This window comes from Peromyscus leucopus, chromosome X (assembly GCF_004664715.2).
Source record: "Peromyscus leucopus breed LL Stock chromosome X, UCI_PerLeu_2.1, whole genome shotgun sequence".
NCBI classification, from domain to species: domain Eukaryota; kingdom Metazoa; phylum Chordata; class Mammalia; order Rodentia; family Cricetidae; genus Peromyscus; species Peromyscus leucopus.
The window spans coordinates 114,811,850-114,838,590 of record NC_051083.1 but is presented as its reverse complement, the minus strand read 5'-3'; the positions used below and the strand labels follow the sequence as shown (position 1 = coordinate 114,838,590).

Here is a 26,741-nt window from a genome sequence, read left to right as displayed (position 1 = left end):
ATCACTCTTTATCCCATGCCATCCTCTCTTCTTTATTACCCATCACCCCTTCTCCTTATATCATATCATCCATTCCTTCTTTCTATTCCACATCCCCTCCTTTCATATTATGTCATCTTCTCTTTTTCATTTCATATCAACCCCTCCCCTTGGTTTCTTTTCCCTATCTTATTTTCACCTGTAGATCTCCACTAAGAGCTTCCCAACTCATCCCCAAAGTTTTAAGTTAAAGAAACCACACTGTACACCATGAATATGATGGTGCCACAATACAGATGTTTATTAATGATGAAATGCCAGAGAAGTTTTAACAATCACAAATCTTCGAGCTCTGTGGTTGTTACCCATTGTATGATCAGTTTCTATCCCTCAATACAGTACACTCTTCATTCTAAGGACCTTAGCAGTTGTTACCCATAAATATCAGTTATAATTTGGATGTCATACATAACCCATACCTGTGTTTTACCAGAGCAAGTCCCGCAAATTTCTACCGTCCTGCATAGAGGCAGTACAGAGACGATAGGTAAGAAAGTTTGTAATCTGGTGATGTTAACTACTTGGAACTATGTGTCTGTGCCTAACTAGTTGTTTTACTGACAATGGGGGCGTAAACACCCGCTGCCTTTAAAACAGGTCCAGGACTAAAATCTAATTTTTTCCTCTAACTTTTGACCCCAGAAAAGCTAGTTAGGCTTATACTTGAGGTTTCTCTGTTGGCACATCCTGAGCAAAACTGCACAGAATTTTGGGAGCGGCTGCTTGACGAGCCATTGGTCTAAATAATTTGAGCAGGGGAAAGAATCCTGAGGCGGTGGAATTGCTGCGGGGACACGGCTATGAGTTGATGTGACACAGTTTAGCATTAATTGTTTGTCAGCTGTCTGTAGGCTGACCTAACGTTCTAACATGCCTCTTGAGGGCCTTTCCAGTGAGCTCTTAGGAGGTGGGTAGGAAAGTCAGGAAAAGCATGCAATCCCCTGGGGTGGGGGAGGGAAAGCACCTCGAGATTTGTGAGCTTCTCTGGGACAGATGTTTATCACAAATGTATATTAATTAAAGGAAGGGGCTGTAATGAGAGAAAGCCTGGATCAGGGGTAAAAGAGAAGGCAAGGTAGCACCAGGGAGCCTGGGCATGACACAGAAACATCTCTGCTTTTACCAGCTGAAGATACCAAGCATCCCCAGTAATGGGGCTGGCAGTGTATTTGGAATTCCCATCCTGACCCGAGCATCAGGTGGAACTCCTTCTTACCCTCAGGTCTTTGACTTCAAAACTTCTGAATGTTTCCTGTGACATTCCAGGTCTACCCCCACCCTTTCCCCGTCTGGTGCCTTATGGGAAGGAAAACATCTAAGGAGAGAAGCCGATGCCAGATTTGCCCTCCTTCTCTTCTTCCTCGGCCTTGGGGGCATTACCCGCTCCTTCCTCATCATCATGGGAACGGGCAGTGCCGGGAGGCACAGTGGGCTCCTCAGAGGAACCTGGAAAATAGTAACAATGTTAACTTTGTATGTTTCTAGACTTCATACTTTGCACACTATCCAAGACACTAAGACCTATTCTTTTCAAATACAATATGAGTTTCAAATACAATATGAGGCAAAAAAGGCAGAGCAAGGAAAATCACCCCCATCTAACATGTAAGAAAACTTCAGCCTAATAGAAAAACAAAGAATTTTGAATCTAGGAGCATTATGGAAGTTGGCATAAGATTTAGGTTAGGAAACAGAGAGTGAGGCAGATGCCCCATGCTCAAAGCGAATAGACCATACCACCACAGATACAGGGAAAAGGGTGAACTCCTAGCCATGAACACCACCCTACAAGTAGCTGGGTTAACTTTACCAAGCAAATGAGTGACAGAGCTGGAGCTGGAAGCTTAAAACACTGTGTGGAGGGCAGAAAGCAGGTGTTATTCTTCTGTGTTATTCTTGGAAGGACATGTAGCCCATGACTAGGCAAAACAGAGACTTGTTTTTAAGCAGAGTAGTACCTACAGGGAATGTAGTATCTGCCCCATCTTTTTTAAACCAAATTGCCTTTTGATTCTGAATTTCGAGTTGAGATCTTCTGGCACAGGAACTTTTACATTCATGACATCTTCAAGATTGACAAGCACATCTTGTGGGGGATCTGGAATTGTACTGAGAATGGAGGCATCTTCAGTCCCTGGATCCACCATGCTAACTTCATCTTCATCGAAAGCACCTACTCTGTCTCTCTTGAAATCTGGAATCTCACTGTGAATTTGAACATACTCAGACTCATGTACTGCACTCATAACCGAGTATCCTTCAAGATCAGGGTTTTCTTCAGAGTCCTGGTTTCCACTAACACCAGAGGCTTCTTCATGTCCTTGTATTTCTTCATTTGAGGCTTCTTCATTGTTTGGGGCCCCACTCACCTCTGAGGATTCTTCCTGTCCTTGAATTTCTCTAGAATCAGAGGTATTTTCAGGATCTGTGACCACATGGAGAGCTGGAACTTCTTCAGGGTTAGGGGTTTCTTCCAACTCCACAACTCCATTGACTTCTGAACCTTCTTCATGATCTGGGATTTCTTCAGCATCTGAGGTTTCTTCATCACTTGGGATGCCATCAAAATCTGGTACCTCTTCACGATTTGGATCTTCATCGGAGTCTGAGAGTCCATTAACTTCTGGGAACTCTTTATGATTTGGGATCCCATGTCCTATGGGGTCTTCTTCAGGACTTGGGACCACATGAAGAGCTGGAACTTCATCAAAATCAAGGTCTTCAGAGTCTGGAATCCCATTAATTTCTGGATATTCTACATGGTCTGGGAGGATTAATCATTTGGGGCTTCAGCTGCTGGGATATCTTCAAAATTGGGAACTTCTTCTGAATCTTGGGGTTCATCATTATTTGGGACATTCATATTATCTGAGATTTCATTAATGTCTGGGGCTTCATCATTACCTGGGATTGCATCAGCATCTGAGTCCGAATCTTCGCTGTTTGGAACTACATCAAGATAGGGAACCTCTGCAAGATACAGATGGTCCTGGTCCTCAAAATCTGATCCATCTTCAAAGTCATAGTCCAAGTTCTCTCCAAGGTTCAAGATATCATGCACATCTGGGGCTCCTTCAGGGTCTGCAACCACATAAAAAACAAGGTAAGTCTTCAAAGTTTGGAATCTCAATGAATTCTGGGTTTTCATCAAGTTCTAGAATATCCTCAAAGGGAAGAAGACCATCAAAATTTAGTGTGTCATCATCACCCTCACCAGCACCTCCTCATCCTCACCATCATCTTCTTCATCAAGCTCTGATATGCCCTGAAGATATGCGTCAGGAATATCAAGGCAATGTGGGATTTCAAGACCTTGAACTTTCCCCCAAACTCCTCCCTTGCTGAAATATTAAAATACTAACTCTTCATTTACAGACATATTTTTCTCAGAGGATTCACTTTCCTTCCTCAAGCGGCTTATCTTCAGCAAGGGCCCTGTTCTCTGGAAGGGCCTAGCCTTCTTCAAGGGACTGACCTTCAGGAAAGGCCTGACCTTTAGCAGAGATCTGATCGCTAGAAGGAAACTGACCTTCATCAAAGGGCTGGCTCTGGGCAAGGATAGCAGCCTCGGCTTCAGTAGCGTTTTCCACTGGATCAGAAAGCAGAGCATCTTCTTCCATCTTTATGCGAGCGCTCCTAAATGGGAAGGAATTTGAAAAGGATAGTATGTTTGCCCCAAAGTTGATTAATATCTAAATGGTATGAAACTGTAATTCCTATAGGCTAAACATAAACAAGCCAGAAAGTTAAAACCACACTCACTGAATCTTCCTCAGATTCCGGCGTCTGATAAAATCCAGGGCCTCAGGGCTAGACTTCCACACACGCTTAGCAACCTGCTTCTGAATATGGGGGGGCACCTGGAGGTAAAAGTAGTAACCTTAATTGCATATCACTTTTCATTTTTACTCATCTTTATTAGGTATTTGGGACTGAAGACACTGTGATCAGCAAACATGGGAGGAATTTGTAGAATAGGAGACTTTGTTATCCACATAGAATTCTCCCTTACCTTGTGAACAGAAAAGGGATGTGTAGAATAGGTATAGTAAAAAGCCCTGCTTACCTGGAAGAGGATATCCCAGTTATCAATCATGGCACGGACCACATTGACAGATGCAACATAGTGATCAATCCCTAGCTTTGTGTTCCTGGATTCCTTCTTGGCCACCTTCCCCTTCTTCAGGAGAGAAGTTCCAAACACCAAGGCCAAGTTGGTGGAAGTCATCCGGTTACCTGGAACCTAGGTGAAGAAGTGAGATCAACCTTGAGGTAGCCCTAGAAGCTGTACAATAGGTGTGTATCTTTTTATTGTTGGTTTTCTCTCTTTACCCACTTTACAACCAACTTGATTTCACTACCCAACAAATTTTTACCAGCTGTCCATCAATGCCAATGGAGTCTTCGCAGTTCTCTGTGATCTTATGCAGTGCCTTCAGCAGACGTTCAAGGGTATCACTGTGGCAGGGCGGCATCAAGTAGACCAGCAGCTGCAGGGCAGAAACCTGATCCTGGGGCTTCAGAGCTAGAGGAAGGAAAATGGGGCTGGTTCAGAGGGCTAGTCTTGGCAGCAGCCTAATATCAAAGGAGACCCATTTCTGCCTCATGGTTGCTGGTGATTGTGGAAAAAGTACCCAGGCAACATGCTTTTGCTTCCTTCCAAACTATCTGACTAGATCAGGGTCCCTGAAAACAAGAAGTGCCCTTCTCAACCTCAAAATCAGAATCAAAACTCTATAGAGCCTGGTTCTTCTTTGCCCTGAGAGCATGAGCATATCCAACAACTTCCAGAAGCTTAAGAGAAATTGTCAAGCAATAGATTTGTAAGGGAACAGCAAGAGGCACAGAAAAAAAAACATGAAGAGGGTTTTATTAAATTTTTATTTTCATTAACAAATAATGGCTGTATATTCTGGAGAGGTATGTTTCATATTCTGATGTTCATTCTGTCCTAGATTCATGAGGGTCATATAACCTGAGCTCTCTCAATATGCTCCCTAGATTTGTGTATTGCTTCTTTTTCTTGCACTAACAATGGAGGACAGAAGACTCACTTGCAGTCAGGAGGAAGGACATGTACAGATCATCAGGCAGCAGAGAGTCCTTCATTTCACGGAAAAACTCCTTGAGGAGTTCGGCCACATCATGTACATTCACACTGTCATCCAGCACAATATCCAGACCTTTTTCAAACAACTCACGAAGCTGAAAAGGGGGAAAGAAGATGTGAAATGTCTGCCTTGCCCACCATAGGCACCTCAAGAAGTGGCAAGCTTCAGTGAAGGTAGCTGGCAATGCAGTGGATCTAGTGGTCTATAAAGATTTTACTCTCAATCATGACACTACCCCATGTCTACGAAAGAGCCCTTTTTTCTCTCTTCCTTTTCTTACCTAAAGAACAAACATGTAAATACAGTCAGTTTACCTCAAGCACTTTCCGCACAGAGTACTCAATGGTGAAAATCCCCACAGAGGTTAATCCTGAAAGAAAAGATCAGAGATCCTAAGCATCTGTGACCCCTGTTTCCCAATCAAGTTTCCCCCTTTCTCCCTTAACTGTTGCATCCCAACTTGTAGTGGTATCAGGGGGATGCTACTTAAGCCCTCCATCCTTCTCTCTTCCTTTCTACAACATTCTTCCTTTTCCCTTTACCCTTCAGTTGAGACCTTCCTTGATTGAACTGTTTGTGGCTTCCTTACCATGTTTCTCAATGAATTTGCAGCAAGTCTCAACAATCTGGGGGACCTGTTGAGCAATTGGGTTGAGGCTCATCTTCCTTTTGGATCCCAGAAGTCGCTGCCCGATAGGAAATGAAACGTTTGCGAGCTGCAGGTTCTGCATCAGCTGGGTCCCATTCTCCAGTTCAGCCATGCTATCCACAGACACTGCGCCCTGTGGAAAAAAATCCAGTGTCATGAAATGGAGAAGAAGGAGCATCCATTGGGACCTTCCTATGTGCTGAATGACATTCAGAACCTTACAGTCTCTCTGTGGTAAGATAGGCCTACCCCTTCTATTTCTGTTCTGTCCCCACACCATAAGGGCACAGGCCTTAAGTCTTCTCCACAAAGAGCCCCTGCCTGAAACCTCTAAGATTGAACTCACTCGACGACCACGGCGAGTGAACTCTCTGGGCAGGGTGGGCTCATTCCTCCTGCGACTGAAAAAGCGCCTCAAGCGTCCAAACATCCTTTGCACCACGTTTCCTCGACGACGACGGCCTGCAGCGGAACCTGTGGCATCTTCAACCTGCATCGCAGCAGTCAGTTCAAGGTGCTTGCGGCGGGTAAGCTCATTCATCAGCACCTCTTCCAGGCGGATGCCAAAGGTCTTGAAAGCTGCAGCTGGGAAAGAATGAGAAACGTCAAAGCCCGGCAGCACTTGTATTAGGGGGACTACATGGGCTTATAGTCTTCTTCCAAGCAATCAATAATCAACCCTGCCGCCCAGGCCCACAGCGCCCCTCTCTGTGGAGCGAGACCCTGCACTAGTTAGGTAAACAAGACTCAATGTCACTCAACTACCCCGACGTATGGCTTAAGGTCTCATTCCTGCTTATGTGTTGTCAGTGCTTGACCACCGTGAAGCAATAGGGGACATTTCTTCTCGGGTTGATCTGTCTGGGGTACATCAATGGGGAAGCTAAGGCAGGTCTGAGAGGACCACCCCAAAAGCCAGCTGTTATTCCTCCATTTTCTGATAGAACTCTCTAGTGGGTTTCTGGGAGGGAGGGGGAGGAGTCTTCTGGGGGAATAAGCACCAGCAAGAATCCAGTATTCAGGGACCCTACCAGATGGGATTTAGCCTTTTTTTTTTTTATTTCCTAAGGAAAAGAAAAAAGTCCCTTTACCCTTCTCCTGTCCTGTCAGAATCAGAAACCACTTCTCCAGGGTGTTTGGACGGTCATCGGGTAGAGCTATGAAAAAAAAAAGAAAAGAAAAAAGAAAAGATATATATAATATAATATATATATATATATATATATATATATTCATATAGGAAATGATAAGTAACTAAAACATCGCAATGAATTGATCTGCAGAGTGGGGAGGGGGAGGCTGTTCAGCTCAAGAAAAGTATTTTGCTTTGGCCCAGCCTCAGTTTCCCCTCCTTACTACAAGACTTGTCCTACCTAGCACATGCAAGATTCCAAGAATTTGACCTAACCATTTTAATGCGCCAGATGCATCTTGCTATGAACCAGTAATTTCTCAGCACAACACTTAAAACATAAATTCAAAAGCTCCGAGCCGCTCGGATCATGCAACAGGCGAGAGGAGGGGCTCTGCCTGCAGCGCCACCATGGGTGAGGGTCTCCAAGTTACTGCGGAAGCGCTCACGCGCAGATTTGCCGTCGGCTCCTTGAGCTGCGGTGAGAGAATCGGCGACACCTGGCTGTTTCTCCGCTCCAAATCCCGCAGTGGTGACTGCTAGCGGGGTCTTCTCGCCTTTTGCTTCACCCAGTTCAGGCTGCGCCAGAGGTGCGCCCCTGGAGAACCTGGCCCCCACCCCTGCACTTCCCAGTCTTAAGGGAGCGCCCCTCGAGCATGGCGAACATCTCCCACGTCTCCCACCTCCCCTATAGCCTGCAGCCAAATCTGTGCGCGTACCCCTGAGATCTCCCGGAGCGCAGGGACCCGATCCTGCGCCTGGTCCCCTGGCTTCCCCACAGCCAGTAGAGCTGGGTTGCGCTCTGAGCGCACCGCCGCCAACCCCCAAGCCCGCACAGCCCTCCTGATCTTTGCGGGGCTTGGCGCGTGTCTCTCTGCCTCTTTCCCACCGTCTCTATCTCTCTCCAACGTGCAGTCTCTTCCCGTCCCAAACCTCTTTGGAGTGCTTCTTTGAGCCTCGATCCCTCTTTGCCCGATTCTCCCACTACACCTGGTGAGCCCAGTTTCTTCACCTGTCCTTGGTCCTACCGGGCTTACCGTTCCCTCAAAACCCCAGGCTTCGACTCTACTCAACTAATCTTTTATCTCTTCTGAAATTCAAAAAACAGTATTCAACTCTTGCTTCCTCCGTTCCCGGGGCGCCAGGAGATTGGTCCGATCCCGAGACCCCCTCTCACTCTCCAGGACCCTCAATCTGCCCCATCCCGCCCGGGGGGTCTACTCGCCCCGAAGGCGAGGACGCCACACTCCGGGTATAGCTCACCTCTGTCCGGCTTGAAATCAGGGAGGAAATGTCTGGCCAGGAGTTCTTGGTAAGCAGTCTCCTGCAGCTTCAGGCGCTCCAGCTCGGAGAGGCTGTGAATGGATACCATGTCCATCTTGCTGTCCGGGTTCTGTCCTGGTGCTCCTCCCAGGACGCTCACTAAAAAAATGAAGGCAGACAAGAAGAGCAAAAAAAGCATGATTCTGGGACACTGTGTCCTTGCTGCCTTCAGAAAAGGCATGCAGCCACCCATTCTGGAATCGGATGATTATCAAGACTGCATCATCCAACTGTCACTGGACCTGGTAGAGGGAACTATGGGGGGGAGGTAAAGAGGGAGGGAAAACTGGGAGGCGGCTTCACCCTCAAGCAGGACTGCCTCTAGTAGATTATTCAGAGGGAGAGGAAGTAAAAAAAAAAAACAACTTGAAAAACAAAACCAGCTCTGAACAGACAGGCAGTTCAGAAAAGAGAAAAAAAACTAACAAAAAATTAAAGAAAACAGGTTTTTTTTAAAAAAAAAGAAATAAGCAACCTTATTTTTTAAAGCACTTTGATACATCAATAAGACATAATAATTTCTATTAATTAATTAAAGCACTGATTTTTTTTTTCATGATGATGCTCTGCTAAGCTGTCTGGGTTAGTTAAAGAGAAGGCATCTATCCAAGCTAGGAACACTGTAAGTTTAAATAACTCTTTCAGAAGACAAACTGGACACATGGATCTGGAGCCAAAATTTGTCCCCAGGCCTTTTGACCTAGTAATTCCCCTTCTAGGAATCTATTCTAATGAAATCTTGCTACAGACAGGAAACATCATATACAAATGAACCATCCAATAAAAAAACTAGCCCAGAAATGAGATTAGTTATATAGATTATGTAATAAATAGTATGGAAAATGATGCAACCATACATTGATGTTTATAAAGAGATTTTTTTCAACAACAAATACAAAATATAGACATTATTATCACCTCTATGTGAAGAAAAACATGCATAAAACACTGAAACAAACACACTTAAATTCTAACAAATAGTTTTTAGTAGTAGTATTTTGTTTGCTTTTACTTTCTCTCATTTATTAAACCTGATTATATTGCATTTCTTGGAGGATCAACTTTTATGAAAACAAGCTTCATCTCTAGACCATTTCTAGTAAGACTTTGGACAGAATTAGGGATCACAGTGAAGTTTGTCTTATTGTAATGGCAAAAGTGTTTTATATGGACTTCCTCCATGGCCTTATCTGATACTGTGCTCAGGCTGCACATCCCTCACTGGAGACCTCCCTGGACCCCACATAGCATCTTTTATCACATCCTCTGTTATTCATTTGTTCTTTCAACCATTCATTAAGAGGAAAAAATAAATCTGTATTAATTGTCCACTTTAATACTGCTCCTTTCATAAAAGATTTAATAGTGCAGTGAAAGACATGCACAGGTTAGCAACAGTTTATAAAACCTTTTGATATGTCAGCTGGCAAAGGCATAAACAAAGTACTGTGAGAACAGAAAGGAAAAAATATCTATGTCTGCCTGGAGACAGGATCAGGAGGAGGAGGGAGGAGAAGACACAGAGACAGAGACAGAGACAGAGACAGAGACAGAGATACCAGCTTGTGCAAAGGCAAAGAGATGGAGGAAAGACTGACATCTACTTAAAGCAATATACAGAAGCTAGAAGATAAACCATGGAAAGCCCTATGTCATGCTAAAAAGGTAGACTTTGTTTTTCTCCAGGCAATAGGGCACTACTATATCGTTTTAGGCAGAAAGTGACAGAGTCATAGCTGTACCTTTGAAAAATCACAAAGAGTCATGAAAACCATACTTTGAGTAGAAAGCCTGAAGCAGGTACATCAGCTAAGGGCAAAGGATTGGTTACATATGCCAGAGACCCTACATGGAAATGATAAGATTTAGGGCAAAATTAATTATAATGGAAAGAAAAAGTTTAGAATAGCTTCCAAATTTATGGTTTGTGTGGATATGTTTATGGCTAGTTTCTAACAGAGAAAGTAATTGGGACATGGGGAACTAAGCCTTTTGACAAAAGGAAGCAACCTCATATCATCTTTCTAAGCTTTCCTCTCATATGGAGGTTTACAAATATGTTCTATATATTATTCTGGGGGGCTTAAAATTCAAAAATTTAGATAACATGGCTGTTGACAGAGAAGAGGTCAGAAAAATATTTATCTAAATAAATGAGATATACATTCTAGAAAGAATATATACTTTTTGAGTTTTATCAACAAAATTCTTTTTTACCCACTTACCTTAACAGAATGTCATAGATACCAGAAATGACTGCCAGATAACTGAGGTCCAGTATGAGAAAAAACAAGGGCTATTTCTGTGGCTTTTAGATGAAGCCAGGATGAAAGCCCATAGATTCTAAAGCTTCTTCAACTGCAAAGCACATACCCTGAACCCAAGGTGAACACCAAACCTCGACCACCAAATAACCACCAAAAGTGACCATTTAAACCAAAGGCATATGCATTTAAGCTACAGACTGAACTTCCAGCAAACCCCACCAACAAAAGCAAGCCAAAAATCTATCAAATGAGGGTCTCATCTTGACACAGAGTCTAGCTTTGCCTTCAAATTTCTAATATCCCAGTCCTCCTCCCCTATCCCAGTCCCAACATCTTTGTACCTCTCTTGGAGTTTCAGCTATTTCTTCTTGAGGTTTACCAGAGCTGTTCACCCAAACAGCAGAGCTGGTTCTTTCCCCAAAAATACAGGATGAAAATAAATCCCTCCCCTCCTCAAAAAAAAAAGGTGAGAACAAACAGTGAAACCTCAAATCATCATCAGCCTGAAAAGGAGGGGGGGAAGAGAGGGAGAAGCCTTGGAGGGATGAGTCAGCCTAGATGCTTACAATTCCAAAGGAAATCAAAGGCCTTACAATAAACCGTTTGTCATTTGCCTCTCTGCTTGAACATACAGGGCTGAACTTAACAACAGTCATAGGCTGCAGTACTGCCAGCAAAATTGACTCCATCTTATGTACCTTCAACGCTCTCAGATCACCAGTAGGCCCCAAGACTATAGCAGAGCTGGGAAGATCAGAATGCCCCCAAAAGAAGCAAATAGGAAACACAAGGCTTCAGCAGGAATGGACAGGCACAAAACAAGTTCTTTAGGTTTAACCAATCTACTTGTTCTCAATCCTCACTTGCCAAGCTGAACACAAAAGAAGGCTCACCACAGGGAACAAAGTGTTTTCCCCTCCCCCATTCAGCATGCCATGTTTGATCAAAAAGATACCCAAGGAGGAATGTGAAAGCAAATAATCCAAGATATTTGCAAAAATACTTTTTTTTACACAAACACCTGTAGTGGGCAATAAAGTTAGAGCCAAATCCAAGCCTTATTATTTCTTAGCAATTGAATTCTGAGCCTTGGTGACCTGCTCTGTGAAATGGGGAATGGCAAGGCTTCTATTTCCACAGTTACGTGTTAAATGAATACTGTGTGTGATAAGTAGCAATAGGGTTTTTTTTTTTTTTTTACTAGTTTTTAGTTTTTTTGATACATGTAGTATCAAAGATTCTTTACAGAGCACCCAAATCTTTTTGAAACTATCAGGCTGCAAAAATGATTACATAAAATAGGAATTTGTATTGATGCATTGATTAGTCTACTCTGCTCAATTTCTACTAAGTTTGAATTAAATTAGCACAGATAAAGAGATCTGGGGATCTATTAGGAAAAAGCTCTGTCTTCTTCACTCCTCAACCTCAAGCATTTTAAATCATCTTACAAGAGTCAAGAAAACTCACTGCATAATCAAATATTGCAAATGCTGTTATTCGCATCAGTGAAATGCAGCTATGTCCCCCAATGTATTTCTCTTTCAAACCACCCAGTTTAACAATATTACCAGCAAAAGATCATGTAATACCATTTAGCTCAGTAAAAGAGTTCAGAAATTAGCAGATACCAAGCAGGAGAATCTTAACAAATGGCAGAGGAACAAATATTGAGGAGTGCAAAAGGGGGGTGCACCCTTGGGTGGCATCAAGACTGTTCTCCAGGTCCTCCTGAAATGCATGGCACAGATGGGGAAACAAATTAATGTTGGAAAGGTCAACCACTTCAACATGGGGAGGACAGAAATGTTCTCAGCTAACCATATATCTACAGCCTTCACAATTTGGGGACCTAATTTACTTTATTGCTCCCCTCAAATAGGATTGGTCTAGCTCTCACAAGTACACATGGATGAAAAAAAACGGGGATCACACTGGCTCTATGGCCTGAATCTCTATTAATTAGGCACCTTGTGGCATCATTAGAATTTTGCTGCAAGCCACTGAAAGCTCCTTGGAGTTTGAGAAATTGATAGTGCATGGGGCTGGGTGCCCAGAAGGTATTGCATCTACATTATTCAAATGTGTACAGGCAGTGACAATGGGTAAAGACACCCCCATTAATATATCACAACCTGGGAAAGAGATACAGAGCTCTAGCTGAACACATCTGGGCACTGATTTGGTCTGCTGACACATTACCTCATTCATCTGGAGCATTAATGAGTTAGCCTTTAAGTTGTTATCCATAACCTCCATTTCAGCAAAGGCTGCAGATGCAGTGAACAAAATGACTCATTTTAGCCTATGTGGTGGTGATGCCCCAAGATAATTAAATCTGGGGACAGAGTTCTTCAGTCTATGTAGTCAGCCCATCATGCCATGACAGAAGCTCATAAACTGGAGATAGTATTGTTAAAAATTCTCAAGAAAATCCCTGGGTTTAAAAATCTGTTTCAAGAATAGTGTACTATGATGACTGGAGTGAAACTTATTTGTCACCTAGTCCAAAATCTCTTTTCTTCATTTCAGCAAACTGAGACTCAGAGACTAGACATGAACCCATTTCTCAGTGCCAGGGCATTTTCTACTACCCCATCTCAAGAGCTGCATGATTTTTACATTGCTAGATAATGAACTCTTCAGAATGCACACATAATCAAAGGCGAATTCCATAAAGCCAGAGGAAATCATACAGAAGGCAGGCAGCCACCAGATATTATAGCATCTTTGTATAATAAGTACAATTGTCATTCCATAGAATGAGGGGTGCCCTTTTTAAATTTTATAGACTAAAGAAACAACTCCAGCTCAGGGTAATGAGAGGCAATCTTTATGCTGTAAACCTCCCAAAGGATGATTTAAACACAGCAATGCGACATCGAATACAACAAGATCTGGACTTTCTCGAGATTATCTGCAGTGTGTGTCAGGCGTGTCACAGTGCTGCCATCACAAGCTGTGCCATCTCTTCACCCTTCCAGTTGCTGTTTCTGTTCAATGGTGGCAGAGGAGGCAAAAAACTAAGATGGTCTATCAATGGGTGGTTAAAAAAATAATGCTTAATTTGCCTTGTGCTTCTCTTTTTCTCCAAAGCTTTATATATGTTCTTTATGTCTAAACTCTGGCACACAGTAGGTGTTCATTAAGTGTTCATTGGGTGAATCATGGGATTATAAAGTCTAAGGGTTTGCGAGAACATAAAGCTCTTACAATTAAAGCAGCTATCCATGATTCATGAACAAATGAATCATGTCACTTTCTTCTTACAACAACCCCTGGAAAGGAGGTGGGTTGGGATTATCCCCTCTTTACAGAAAATAACAAACTAGAGTTCTTGAGAGCTTGTGGCTTAACTCAAGTTATACAGAAACCATGGGAGAAGTGGGAAGAAAGGCCCCCCTCTGTGTGTATGTGTGTGTCTTTCTCTCCATTTCTCCCACTCCCTCTCTGTCTCTCTGTCTCTGTCTGTCTGTCTGTCTCTCCCCATCTGTGTGTGTGTGTGTGTGTGTGTGTGTGTGTGTGTGTGTGTGTGTGTGTGTCTGGCTCTCTCTGGATCTCTCTTCCCTCCCCCCTCTCTGTCTCTGTGTATCTCCTCTCTCTCTCTCTCTCTCTCTCTCTCTCTCTCTCTCTCTCTCTCTCTCGTGTGTGTGTGTGTGTGTGTGTGTGTGTGTTTGTGTGTGTGTGTGTGTAAGCCTAGATTCAAATCTCAGCCTTACACATTCACTTCTGTGAATCTCAAATCTGTGCCATTATAACAAACACAGTATGTGTTAGGGATGCATATTAACCCAAATGTAGGGTGGGACGAAAGAATCATCTAAAGGGTACATTTGTCCCAGAATGAGCTCTCTGTCTCTCTCTGTCTCTCTGTCTCTGTCTCTGTCTCTGTCTCTCTCTCTCTCTGTCTCTCTCTCTCTGTCTCTCTCTCTCTCTCTCTCTCTCTCTCTCTCAAAATAAAACCCTTCAAGTCAACTTTGCAAGGACTGCTAGGCTGAAGTACTTTTATCTGGGATTGAGGGAGAGTCTCTCCCTGATGAAGAATACCCCTGAAAATGAGTACTCACCTACTGCCAGCAGGAAGCACACTTTTAGAGGGGAAAGGAGAGCTAGTTCTTCACTGGGTCTTCCTTGATGGGAGATGCAGTATATGGGGAGATTAGTTTGTGAAATGTAGGGAAAAGTGATTGGGTCACAAAAGGAATTGAATACCCACTGGCCTGCTAGAGAGAGAGAAAGGGAGAGATATCTGCATGGAAAGCCCCAGCTCCTTCCCTTGGGATCATATAGCCTAGTTGAAGGTCACACAAATGTCACATGACTAAAAGAGAGGGATCATCATCCTTCCATGTTTCCTTTCACTAATTTAAATCCATTTCCTCTCCTTTTTATTCCTTTAAGGACTATTAAGGATTGACTATATCTCCAGGCCTACTTGCACTGGACAGACCCTCACTTAATTGTAGGCTTTCAGTATACACTCAGTAAATTCTTCCCGAATATTCATTCTCTTCTCCCACCTATATTCTGCTTACAAACATCCATATACACATACACATCCCCACATTTTTCCACATATTTACACACTGTGTTCACTATAATAGAGAGAAATGAGAATATATTAAAGGGAGCATCATGAACCATTTGCCTTTCCAGATCATATCTGTGGCTTCTACACAGTGCACACAAGAAAGAAAACACCAGTAGAAACAATCCCCCAGACCATCTGCAGAGGTCATATCAAGGAAACCTGTAGAATAAAGAAATACTCATAGCCTAGGCTCAGGGCTTTCTCCTTCATTTTTGTGCCCCTCCCCAGTCATTTTCCTTCCCTTCAACAAGCACACAATTTTCTACCGGTTTTCTTTTTCAAAGTCCTGTCTGAATAACTGTCATCAGGAATTGGGTCTGTGGGAGATAGTTTCCCATGTAGTTTTCATGAACAGGAATGGCATTTTAAAACTACCTTCAAATACCATATTTCTAAAATATCAGTGTCAAACTACACATTTTCCCTCTCCAAAGTAGACCACTTTCTTCAAAAAGCCTTAGACCAAGAGTCAGGGGTCCTGGGCAAGTCAGTGTGCACCTCCAAGCTCAAAACTGTCATAATTTATCATCATTATCTTATTTACCTAAACAGCACTGTAGAGACAGAGCCCTCTGACTGCAGAGTCCTTGATTATTCTAAGTAAGGCCTGAATGAACTCCAGGACAGAGGATCACAGTGCTGATGCCATACCTCCTACTGAAAAAAGAGCCCCCCTCCATTCCTCAATGGATTCATGGGGCCCATAGTATAGAAGGTGGGGGTACTGAATTGGTCTCCTTCTTGTCTTATGCAAGCTGGGGCCCAGCTACAGGCTCTTGATGGGAGCAGGGGGGGGGGCGGTCAGCACAAACTCTGTACCTTCGAATCAAGGGGTTAGCCTCAGCCTGTAGGAGCCACCACGCAGGCCTTCAGACTGAGTTGGGCTTCACAGCGCCTGTCCCGCCCCTATGTAGCTCGTGGGAATACTTAATCTGCAAAGTTAAACCAAGACCCTCCCGCGCCCAAAACTACTCTCCGCTGCCCCCCCCCGCCACCCACCCAGTGTGAACTGAAAAAAATTCCGTCTTTCCTCGGAACTCTCCCCTGATGCCTTTACCCGAAAACCCTGGCAACAGGTTCAACACTCTCTGCTCTCCTCTCCCTCCCACACGTCGGACCCTCCAGTGAGAGGACCCTCACCCTCCCTCTTTCGCCACCCCACAGGGAGCCCCACTGGGGTCCCTGAAGTGGAGCCCCTGTTCTACCTCTTGGCGACTCTCCTGGTCCGGCCAAGGAATAAGAGGCTTGGAGACCTGCTAGTCAGCCTGGCAATGCGGCCGCTGCAAGTCCTGAGACAAGCTGCAGGCGCTGTGAGCGCTCGGCTCTGCCACTCGGATTTCCCCCACCCTGTGTACAGCTTTCCGCCAGTGGGGTAGGGGCTGATTCATAGCAATTTTCTACACAGCAGTCAGCTCCGTGCTTTAGGCATACCTGTTTGCTGAATTCCCTGGGCTACTCCCACTGTTTTTTCACGTACCCCACAATCTTTTCTCCTCTTATTTAAAACAAACTCATCTTTAAGATTCAGCCCTAAGGGTCCCCTGGGCTTTCCAAATTTCCCCTCTCCTACTCATGCTTCACAGTCTCACATTACAGATGAAGGAAAGGCAGAAGTGGGGTTCAGAAGGTTAAGAAATGTACCCCCAAACACTCTAGCTAGTTCTAGAGCCAAGGTGAGGGTCTGCACCTCTTGGTTCCCAGCTTGGCACCCTGCTTTGTATAGCACATTCATTCCCTTCTAACCTGGCACCTATGAGCAGGGAACATCCTTTGTAGAATCTTGGCATGCAAGGACTGCTTAAAGACCACCACCCATCACACCTTGCCTCACTTTTTAGCTCCATGTTTCCCACTATTGTCCAAGGCCTCTGCTCTAAAAAGGTCGGTTTGTTCAAAGTTCAGTGAGCAAGAGAAGCAAACAGTAGCTGACTTCAAAAAGTCCTCCACCCACCTGGATGGCAATGATCTCAGTAACCTTCCCCACCCCATTACTGTTATCTTCATTCTTTCTTATTGTTTTTGAATGTCTAGACATCTGGGGAAGCCAAATGACCGTGCATCTAAACTGTCTTCCAAAACTCCCTTCTTCTAATCTGTAGCCTACCAATCATATCTACAAATCAACATCATATCAAGCAACAACTTATTGACAGAGTGTAGCTCCAATATTCTCTGCTGATGCTCCAAAAGCAATATGGTGCTATGATTCAAGCTCTCAAATGAGAGAAACTTCCAATGCACAATGGCTTCCCCTTGCAACTGAATTTCTTGCTCTCTTGGGTCAAGTCAATGGGGAATAGGAGACTGTGGTTGTTAAAAGGCAAAAGAATAGAGAAGGTGAGAGTCCAGAATGTTAAAGACTATGTATGAGCCCAGCAAGGAAAAGGGAGAAAAAAGCAGAATCCAAGCAAAGGAAAGAAGGATGAAAGGAGAAAAGAATAGTTAGAGAGCAGCTGCTCATTCTGAGTATACATGGCTACAAAGAATATCCAGGAAGATACGGCCTTACTTCTCCAAAGCCTAAGTAAGACACGTGACTCTGAAGAATCCAGATTAGAAGAGAGATCCAGAAGCTCAGTGGAAACTTTCTTTTCAGAAAAGGGGGAAGGAAAGAGGGGGATGAGAGAGAATACAGTAGAGCACTGGAGATAGAGATAGAGATGTGTGTGTGTGTGTGTGTGTGTGTGTGTGTGTGTGTGTGTGAGAGAGAGAGAGAGAGAGAGAGAGAGAGAGAGAGAGAGAGAGAGAGAGAGAGAAGATTCTGGGTTTGGCTATATGTGTGTATTGTTTGGGGTTCAACTACTACCATCACTACCACCAGGATGATCTTGAGCTCTCCCCGTTCCCCCCTAAAATTAAATAAATCTTACCCCACGCAGAAGTATAATTGAAATGCTCAGGATGAGTTTGCTCTCCATTGAAGGAGAGGCTGCCTTCCTCTCTTGTTGGAAATGGGCTGGGTGCCTCCCCTTTATACATTCTAGAGCACCAGACCAGGAGATGGAGAAAAGGAGGGAGGGAGTATTTGAGGCTGGTCCAATTGTCTCTGGCATATTCATCCTCATTCTCTCTCTCTCTCTCCCTGTCTCCCTCTCTAGAGTGTTCTGCAGCCCCTCCTTCTGGCCCTGGCAGCATTGTCCCTAGTCCTCACTGCAGCATCCTGCAGACAATTTCCTCTTCCTTGTGATAAGGGGCTGACCCTGGGGTACATCTTTCTATCAGTATTTGCTTTGGGTGGTACTGGAGACCTGTTTCAGGGTCTTGGGCAATGTAGGTCATTGTACAGCCACTGGGCTACACCCTAGTTATAGTGCTTGTCTTTTAAGATGGTTTAGACTAGCATGACAAAAGACTAGTATTTGGGGAGGAGGGTATGTTATCAGAGGTGGAAAAAAAACCACTTAAGTAACCAGCAACATATTAGTGTTGGAAGGCAGCAGGGAGGCATAATTTTAACCTGAATTCATAGGAAGCCAATTTAGGCAGAGGACTGGCAAGTTGCTGGAGTAAATTGCAATGATTGCTGAGGTAATATAAATACACAGAGGCAATCTTAGGTATTAAACAGGTCCAGCAGTGAATGTTGCTAGGCCTAGCCTCAGGTTTCTCAACTTCAAAATAGGAGAATACATGTTTACTCTCAGGGTGCTTTGTAGAAAAGCGAGCAGATAGCATCTGCAAACACTGAACACTTGCTTCAGTACTGAAGCCCTGAGAGGAAAAAGAACTTGTCCAGGATCACCAAATAGTAGAATCAAATGAGAACCTAGCTCTTCCTCACACACCCCTGGCCCTAGGAGGAGTGCTTTGCATCCTGCTTTCTTCTCTATGAAGACTGCCAGGACTATCCTTGGGGATTTCATGAGGTACAAGTAGGGAGGCCAGTTAGGAGTTGACTCTGTGCATATAAATATAGTCCCTCTATCACTTAGTCTCAGCCTCAGGGGACTGAGGCTCAGGCTCCTGTCTGATCCCCCTTCTCATCACCATTCAGGTAATCTCTCTGTGTTATCTTGGACTGATTCATTGCCACTTCAGCACCAACTCCACTGCCCAACTCCTAGGTGGTGATTCACCCTTTGGCTGGCTAAGGCCTCTGCCCTCCAGGAAAGAGGCTTTCTCCTTAATTGATTGCAGAAGCCTCAGCTGCATTGGAGAAAAAAAAAAAAGAAAAAAAAAACAAAAAAAAAAACACCCTTCCAGCCAGACTTAGAGATAAAGGGCTTTGAGGATGAATAGAATAGCCCCTTGCCCAAAGTCACTACCCTTTATCCCCACAGTGCCTGAGGGTGCCACTATTGAAGTCCCCCTTCTGTGTTCTTTATAATATTTTTTGAACCTCCAAGTTTGTGTTGCCAGGGGATTTCACCCAGGCATTACAGTTGGGCTGTGTTTCTAGCACTGTGTTAGACACTGGTAGAACATGAACTAATGATTATTCACTATAAATTTATGAACATTAATGTACCACCTTGGTAAGGGGGAGAGTAGGTGAGAGGAGTAGGAAGTTCCTGTGATGGGGCAACTTCAAGAACGAGAGCTGTGACTAGAAGTTTTTTATGGTTGGAGAGTGACATCACTAAGTCACCCATGCAGGCATTTCCCTTCAACACAGAACACTGCTTAAGAAATTGAAAAGTTAGTTGAATCCCTGTCCACTCATTGCCTTCCTGATCTGGCTTAGGGGCATCAGCTAGTGGCCAAGACCTTCAAAACTGTCCTGATTCCTGTCCCCAAGCCCACATATCCTTATATTTTTCATAAGGGTCCCTGAAGGAAGGAGATGTATTTTATATGTCAATGCCTCAACTACCCTGCTTCTTAAGCCAGCGACTTGACAACGTAGTCATCTACAAAGTGGCAGCATGAGAATTCGAACCACTGACCACTTGGAAACCCACAGGCTTTGCACATAACTTTATGTGAACTGGCTCTCGGTATCTGGAAGGAAAGACTTCGTCTTCCTCCATTTCCCTTGCCCGTGGTCCATCTCCACAGAAAAAGAACGCAAGCAAAAAAACGGGAGGCTAAACCGTCATCTGTCCATGGAAAACTGTGAAATGACCCCAGTAGCCTGCTTACAGCAGGATGGGACCTTGACGTTTACGAATGAGGCTAAGGTGCAAGAAGTGTAAACCACCTCCAGTCACTCTGCCGCCCCCTGCCGCTGGTGGTTCCAAGTCCGAGGTCCACATGTGCAGGGAGCCAGGGCTTGAGTGCTAAGGAAAAAAGAGGGGGGAGGGGAGAAGGGGGAAGGAAGGGAGGGGGAGGGAGGGGGAGAAGGGAGGAGAAGGGGGGAAGGAAGAGAAGGGGAAATGGGGGAGAAGGGGGAGAAAGGGAAAAAGGGAGAGAGAGAGAGAGAGAGAGAGAGAGAGAGAGAAAGAGAGAGAGAGAGAGAGAGAGAGAGAGAGAGAGAGAGAGAGAGAGAGAGAGAGAGAGAGCGCCAGCGCTCTGTGTGAGAGCAGAAACAGGTTCGCGCTAGGCTGCAAATAGCAAGATTTGCTGCTGTAAATGGAGGGGGGTCGTTTATTGCTTCCTACTGTGTGTCCAGCACAGAGTCAGTGATTTCTAATTGCCACTATCTTTTATGTAGTAAATCTGTTGCTGTGCAAAATAATGAGCTCTCCATTAAGAGAAGTCTTCGATATAGAAGCTAGGGGGTTCGCAAAAAAAGCTTCTATACAAATCTCAACTCTTTACTTTTTGAAACCAATAAAGCCCCACACTCCTCAGATGTCCACTCCTAGGGATAAAAAAGAAGTTGCACACCCTGGGGGAGGGGCAGAGGTCAAATAGATGGGACAGGGGGAGGGTACTTGGAGGAGGAGCTTCCAGCGGGGTCGACCACAATCTGAGTCAGGGTCCTCCCAGAGTGCTCGCGCCTGCTAGCGAAATCCCGGGACTTTCCTGTTTTCTTGGGTTCCGACTGGATCATACCTGGACCCAACTCACTGTCTTGGCCTGGGACAGAGGGGCTACACCCTCAGGCCAAGGGAAAAGAGCCTCTGTGCCCGCTCCGCCTTGCACGCCCATCCTCCCTCCTTTCTTCCCCGCCTCCACTCCTCGCCCCCTTCTCTTCCGCACTGAGAGAAGGAGGGGGCGGGCTGTATGTGTATGTATGTATGCATGTACGCGTGTAAGCGCGCGCGGGTACCATACATCTGTGTATGTGTTCGCGTGTGGCCAGGCGTAGGTGTGCAAGGGGGGTGGGGGTGAGGTGCATGTTTTAACCCAAGTGTTTGGTGTGGTGTCTTTGCTCTCTGACAGGAGGAGGCATGTGTTTGTGCTGTTTGTGTGTGCATGCTTGTAGGATGTATGATTCTGCCTGACTGACTGAGTGACTATGAGGGTGCGGTCTGGATATAGGTGTGTTGGATGTGTAATTCTGCCGGGGTCTGTGGTTCTGCTGTGGTGAGTGTATGGAGGTTAACAGTGTGTGTGCCTACTGAAGCTTGTGTGCATATGTATATTTGGTGTGTGCTTACACTTAGATGTAGTATGTCAGTGTGGTTTTACAGGTAGTGTTTATTGTGGTGTGTAGAGTGTGCATCTGTGAGTAAGGCACCTCTATAAGTGTACTGAAATGCTTGTGTTCAAAGATTTGTACATGTGAGGATTTTATGTGTATTTTAATTGATATGTTCAAGTATGTGGTTTGAATGTGTGTGTCCGTTTCTATGCTTGCACAGAGGATTGAATCCAGTGTGTCTTGGAGGGAGATCATGGGAGTGTATGGGAGCAGTGTGTGAAAGCAAAGGTTATTTAGAAGAACCCAGGTGATCTTTTGCATGCTGTTTGTGTGTGTGTGTGTGTGTGTGTGTGTGTGTGTGTGTATGTACAAGCGCAGGGTTATTTAGAAGAACCCAGGTGATCTTTTGCATGCTGTTTGTGTGTGTGTGTGTACAAGCACAGGGTTATTTAGAAGAACCCAGGTGATCTTTTGCATGCTGTGTGTGTGTGTGTGTGTGTGTGTGTGTGTGTGTGTGTGTGTACAAGCACAGGGTTATTTAGAAGAACCCAGGTGATCTTTTGCATGATGTGTGTGTGTGTGTGTGTGTGTGTGTACAAGCACAGGGTTATTTATAAGAACCCAGGTGATCTTTTGCATGGTGTGTGTGTGTGTGTGTGTGTGTGTGTGTGTGTGTGTGTGAACATTGCACCAAGATTGGGTCAAGGAAGGAGGTGTGGGCTGGCTACCCCAGCAGGGGCACCAATAGGCTTGATCTCGGTGGAGGTCAGCGCTCCCATCGCCTCACTGTGCCTGCCAAATCTGCTGAGGCAGGGTGTGAACTTACCTGCTGCTTAAAGAATGAAGAGGAGGGCTTCGCAGGAGATTTGACCAGGTAGGGTGCCTAATGCGCTGCGCGGTGCAGGGGCTAGTGGGAGTAACCTGGAAAGATTGTTGGTCACTGACCCATGTCACCACCACCCCACCAGGAGGTCCCAGTTTGTCTCCAGCTGAGCACAAGTATTTGTTCAAGGCCTGGCTGTTTCACACCTCTTTGACTTTGTGTGTGGGCAGATTCAGTTGCCTGGAAGCCCTTTCCCCCTGGGCCTAATGACAAACTCCTACTTATTTTTCTAAGACTTAACTCAAGAATCATAAAACTTTCTCTGCTTTTTTCTACCCCTCCCTCCTAGTTGAGGGCTCTCTCCTTGGGGCTATCACAATTACACTCTTCATACTTATGACGTGATCATACATAATTGCATTTATTAGACCCTCCCTTCAAATGTGGGGCTGCTACAGAGACTGCCTGGTATATAGGAGGAATAGTGATAATCATCATAATACTCTTTTCATTTATTAAGCACTTCCTGTGTACTAGGTATTGTGCTAAGTGTCATTATATGTATTATCTCCTTCAGTCCTCACAATGAGGCTGAGAGGTAGTTAGAGGTATAATTATCACTATTTTACACTTCAGAAATCAGGTTCAGAGTAGTTAAGTCCTCTTCCCAATGTCATGCAGATCATAGGAGGCAGAGCTGGTATTTGAACTCAGGTCTGCCCTGCTTCCTAAAATCATTCCGCTATAGCAGGCAGCTTCAATAAAAGTGTTCTGATTCCTGCTAGACAGTGAAGTCTTTATCAAACAGTATCATTTCCCAGGGCTTCTTTCTTTTGAGTTTACTGACAGTACCAAGAGTACTCAGCATAATTACTTTGTCTGTCTCTCTTCACCATCTAATTGCACCTCACCCCCTCCAGTTCTGGGAGCTCTCCTCAGGCTGGTGCTGAAAGAAAAGCAAGAATGAGTGTTTTTCTCTGGTCATAGCATGGCAGAAATGAAAATGGGGAGGAATGGAGGTAAGGGACAAGGAGGGAGTATGGGACTGTTTCATAGCTCCCCCAGACCTCTTCTTATAGCAGCCCCAACAGAAGCTGCTACTCAGTGAATTGCATATCAAACTGCACATAGAAAAACAAGTAGAACCCCCCTCAAAATAATTACTGAATGGGCCCTATTTTGTGTTGTTCATGCTTGGGCGGGGGGGATGTGCTTTCCTAACGAGGCTCATGCTGCTCTACTGCCTTCCAATCGGCTTCATCTGAGAAATTCTAATTAAAACAATACATTGCATTTGGGAGAACACATTTATGGGGGGAGTGGTGTCAGCCTAGTCACAGCCAAAGGATGGCTGGAAGCACTGGCTCCCAACTGAGCCCCCAGGGAACCATCCTGGACTGCCGCAAAGAGGTCAGGGGGTGGAGAGGGAGGGACAATTCAGTGGTGGTGAGTCACTTTGCCACTTTTCAGGGGGGAAAGTGAGAAGCACGATTTAAATTGCCACTGTTATTATTGTGCCCTTTCAACTGGCACAAATGAGCCTCGTGTATGGATGAAAAGCAGTAGGAACATCCATAAAGCTGCCCCCCAGCTGGGCCTAGGTCAGCACCTCATCCTGGGTAGGGCGGGGCAGGAAAAGCATTGCTTAAAGTATTAGGTACACAGAAAGGCTGCTTTGGGGGTAGAAAAAGACTAGAGGTGGAAGGTCTGAGATTCACAGGACAGAGACCACCTAAAACCTTTGATTTCACTACACTTACATCTGTACAAGGAGCTCAGACAAAATTCATCTCTCTCAGCAGCTGGTGTTAGGCATTCAGCCCTGCACAAGTCACTCAGACACCCCCACCCTTCCCTTCTGAACATACCAGCTTCATTTCTGCTTCCTCACTGCCAACCAGTTATGTCCTTTCCATTCTAGAAGATTCTTTTCCTGTCCTGTGTCCCATTCCCAACACACACACATACACACACACACACACACACACACACACACACACACACTACACCAATTTCTTTATATCTTAAAATAGCTACCATAAGTTTCCCTTTCTTTGGAGTATGGGAAGTGTGTCCCTCCAGAATGAGGACTAAATGAAGTATTGTAAAGACAAAAGTACCTTAGTGCCTCCAGATTACTTTTCAGCATAAACTGAGACTTGTTTGCCTTCATCCTAAAAACATAAAGATCTACAGGCTCAAGGCAATAAAATGTGCATCTTACTGAGGAAAGAGATCTTCGTTTCCCCATGAAAATAACGTCATTGAGCATCAGGTCTTTTATCTTTTCTATGGGAGCTGAGAAAAAAAATCACAGACATTGGAGTAAGAGAGCTCTGAAGTTGTATTCCGGCTAGGTCACACTTGCTGTGTAGTCTTGGGAAGGTTACTTCATTTCTCTAAGCCTCAGTTTCCCCACCTGCAAAATGGCTGCCTTAGAATTGCTTAGATGACAACAGGAGATGAACCATAGAAAGCACCAGCCAAAAACCTGACACTCAAAACCAATGTTCAAGAAAAGGTTAGTTAACTCCCTTCTTCATTTCCCTGCCCTTTCTCATGGAGCACAGAGTATCTCAGCCAGGAGGTTAGTGCCACTGACTAAGCTGACAATGTTTCTCATTACTAGTTTGTCTGACACTCTTGAAACACCCCCCCCTTTTTTTTAGGATGATGTATTGGCCAGCTTAATGCAGACCCAGAAGAACTGGACCTCAAGTCCAATTCTCACTCTGCAGTTTCTCCTGGCAGTGTTAATGAGACCTGGGTTTGAGACGTAATACTCCACAAAAGAATGTCTGAAATCTTTTACTACATGTTCAGACTTCCCTAACCCCAGCTGCAGCTCCAGCCCCAATCTTGCCTCCTAAATAGGTGCTATTGTGCTTTTTAAAAAAAAAATGAGAGACTATTTCTTGTCAAGATTGCCTTACAATTTTTTTGTATTTTCCCCTCATCTCTACCCTGAAAATCAAGAAATAGTTCCTAAGTTGTAGCAAACCCCAAGAGGAAGAGGAAGATGGGGTGGGGAAATCATGGTTCTCTGAGAGATATGACAGAATCAAAGTTAAGTCTCTATTGAATACTTTTTTGTTCCCAGTTAAAGGAAAACTAACGCTCCCCTTTGTCAAATATGGTGACATGGGACAAGACCCTTTTCTGTGCCCCTTCCTCCCTGTTGCTATTGCCTCCCTCTAGAGACCAAAGCAAGTTACTACAAGCTAAAGTTAGTTACACTTGAGCCAAGAGTAAGGCTAAGAGATGGGGGTGGGGGATGGTCTGGGTGGGTATATTTCTAGAGAGGGACCAAAACTACAAAAGATTAGAAAAGTACTGATATTCACGGGGGCCAGAGCTCTGAGAGGCCAGCTTTTTGATGTTCTTTGTCTTTGAAAGATGCTTTAAATCCCACCCTCTCCTTTACCAAAGTGTCCTACATGTTCCCGCCTCTCACCAACCCTTGGCACCCACTCTGCAAGATATTATTATAGCAGTAGTTCTATGTGCATCTGAGATGATCCTGAGGCCTCTGCTTTGAGGGGAAAAGTGAGAGGGATAACAAGAATCAGCCAAACCATACAGAGAACAGTTGGAACAGCACTTTAGCATAAGCCCATAGGGCTGCATGGGTTTCCTTATTAAGCAGAGACCTACCGGCTGCTGGGTACTGCGTGCCCATCCGAGGAAGCCGCGTGGTTTCTCAAGAGGTGTATCTGAGACGTGACAGGCTCTGCCAAGGCTCATCAAACATCCCATCTACCACTTCTGCGCATGCATGTGAGAACAAATGATACTGCCAGAAGGAAACAGAAATCGTTTCCTAGTGACTCATAGTCCCAGCTCTAAGGACACAGGTGGTGTTTGCAGTGCACCTCCCCATTGAAATCTGCACTTGTTCACGGAAAGGGATCTATAAGCCATCAGAGAGTTCAAACTTCAGAATTTGGAGCCTGGGCAAGGCGTCGCCAGTGATATCATATTGACCACTTTGGAAATACCTGCTGTATGGCAGTAGTGTATTTGGAGTTTTTGTAATTACAGTCTCTTCTACTTTCACTCAAAGTTTTAAGTTAGACTAAAAGGGATTGTAATTTTTCCCCAGTCACTGTGTAAAAATGAGCAAATTACAGAACTTTTCTTGCTTTTTCTTTAAATCAGGGAGAATAATACCTTGGAGAGTTATTCTAGAGCTAAAATGAAGTAGTTTGTGTAAAGTGCCTGGTTGTTGGTAAATATTTGGAGAAGAAACAGAATATATATCTTTTAATACCTAAAACATTTCCTATAATTTCATGTGCAACAATAACAATAAGTATTACTGTCATTAATAACCCAAC

General features: G+C 44.5%; 1 protein-coding gene across 4 annotated transcripts in view; it reads right to left on the bottom strand.

The window, feature by feature from the left end:
* Nucleotides 1–254: 254 nt before the first annotated feature.
* The window catches only part of Arhgap36 (Rho GTPase activating protein 36), a 37,652-nt gene continuing 11,165 nt past the window's right edge, over nucleotides 255–26,741 (bottom strand). For 2 of the 4 annotated variants that reach the window (XM_037199120.1, XM_028894259.2), the window contains exons 2-13: nucleotides 8,195–8,353; nucleotides 6,891–6,956; nucleotides 6,146–6,384; nucleotides 5,740–5,932; nucleotides 5,465–5,520; nucleotides 5,094–5,244; nucleotides 4,416–4,564; nucleotides 4,106–4,282; nucleotides 3,802–3,899; nucleotides 3,569–3,675; nucleotides 2,944–3,120; nucleotides 255–1,485 (exon numbers count right to left, since the gene is read on the bottom strand). In XM_037199120.1, the coding sequence (XP_037055015.1) occupies nucleotides 1,355–1,485; nucleotides 2,944–3,120; nucleotides 3,569–3,675; nucleotides 3,802–3,899; nucleotides 4,106–4,282; nucleotides 4,416–4,564; nucleotides 5,094–5,244; nucleotides 5,465–5,520; nucleotides 5,740–5,932; nucleotides 6,146–6,384; nucleotides 6,891–6,956; nucleotides 8,195–8,353 (1,703 nt within the window). In that variant the 3' untranslated portion in view covers nucleotides 255–1,354. Of the gene's footprint in view, nucleotides 1,486–2,943; nucleotides 3,121–3,568; nucleotides 3,676–3,801; nucleotides 3,900–4,105; nucleotides 4,283–4,415; nucleotides 4,565–5,093; nucleotides 5,245–5,464; nucleotides 5,521–5,739; nucleotides 5,933–6,145; nucleotides 6,385–6,890; nucleotides 6,957–8,194; nucleotides 8,530–16,317; nucleotides 16,407–26,741 lie in introns of those variants that run through there. The other 2 variants (XM_028894260.2, XM_028894258.2) reach the window with 2 other exon arrangements.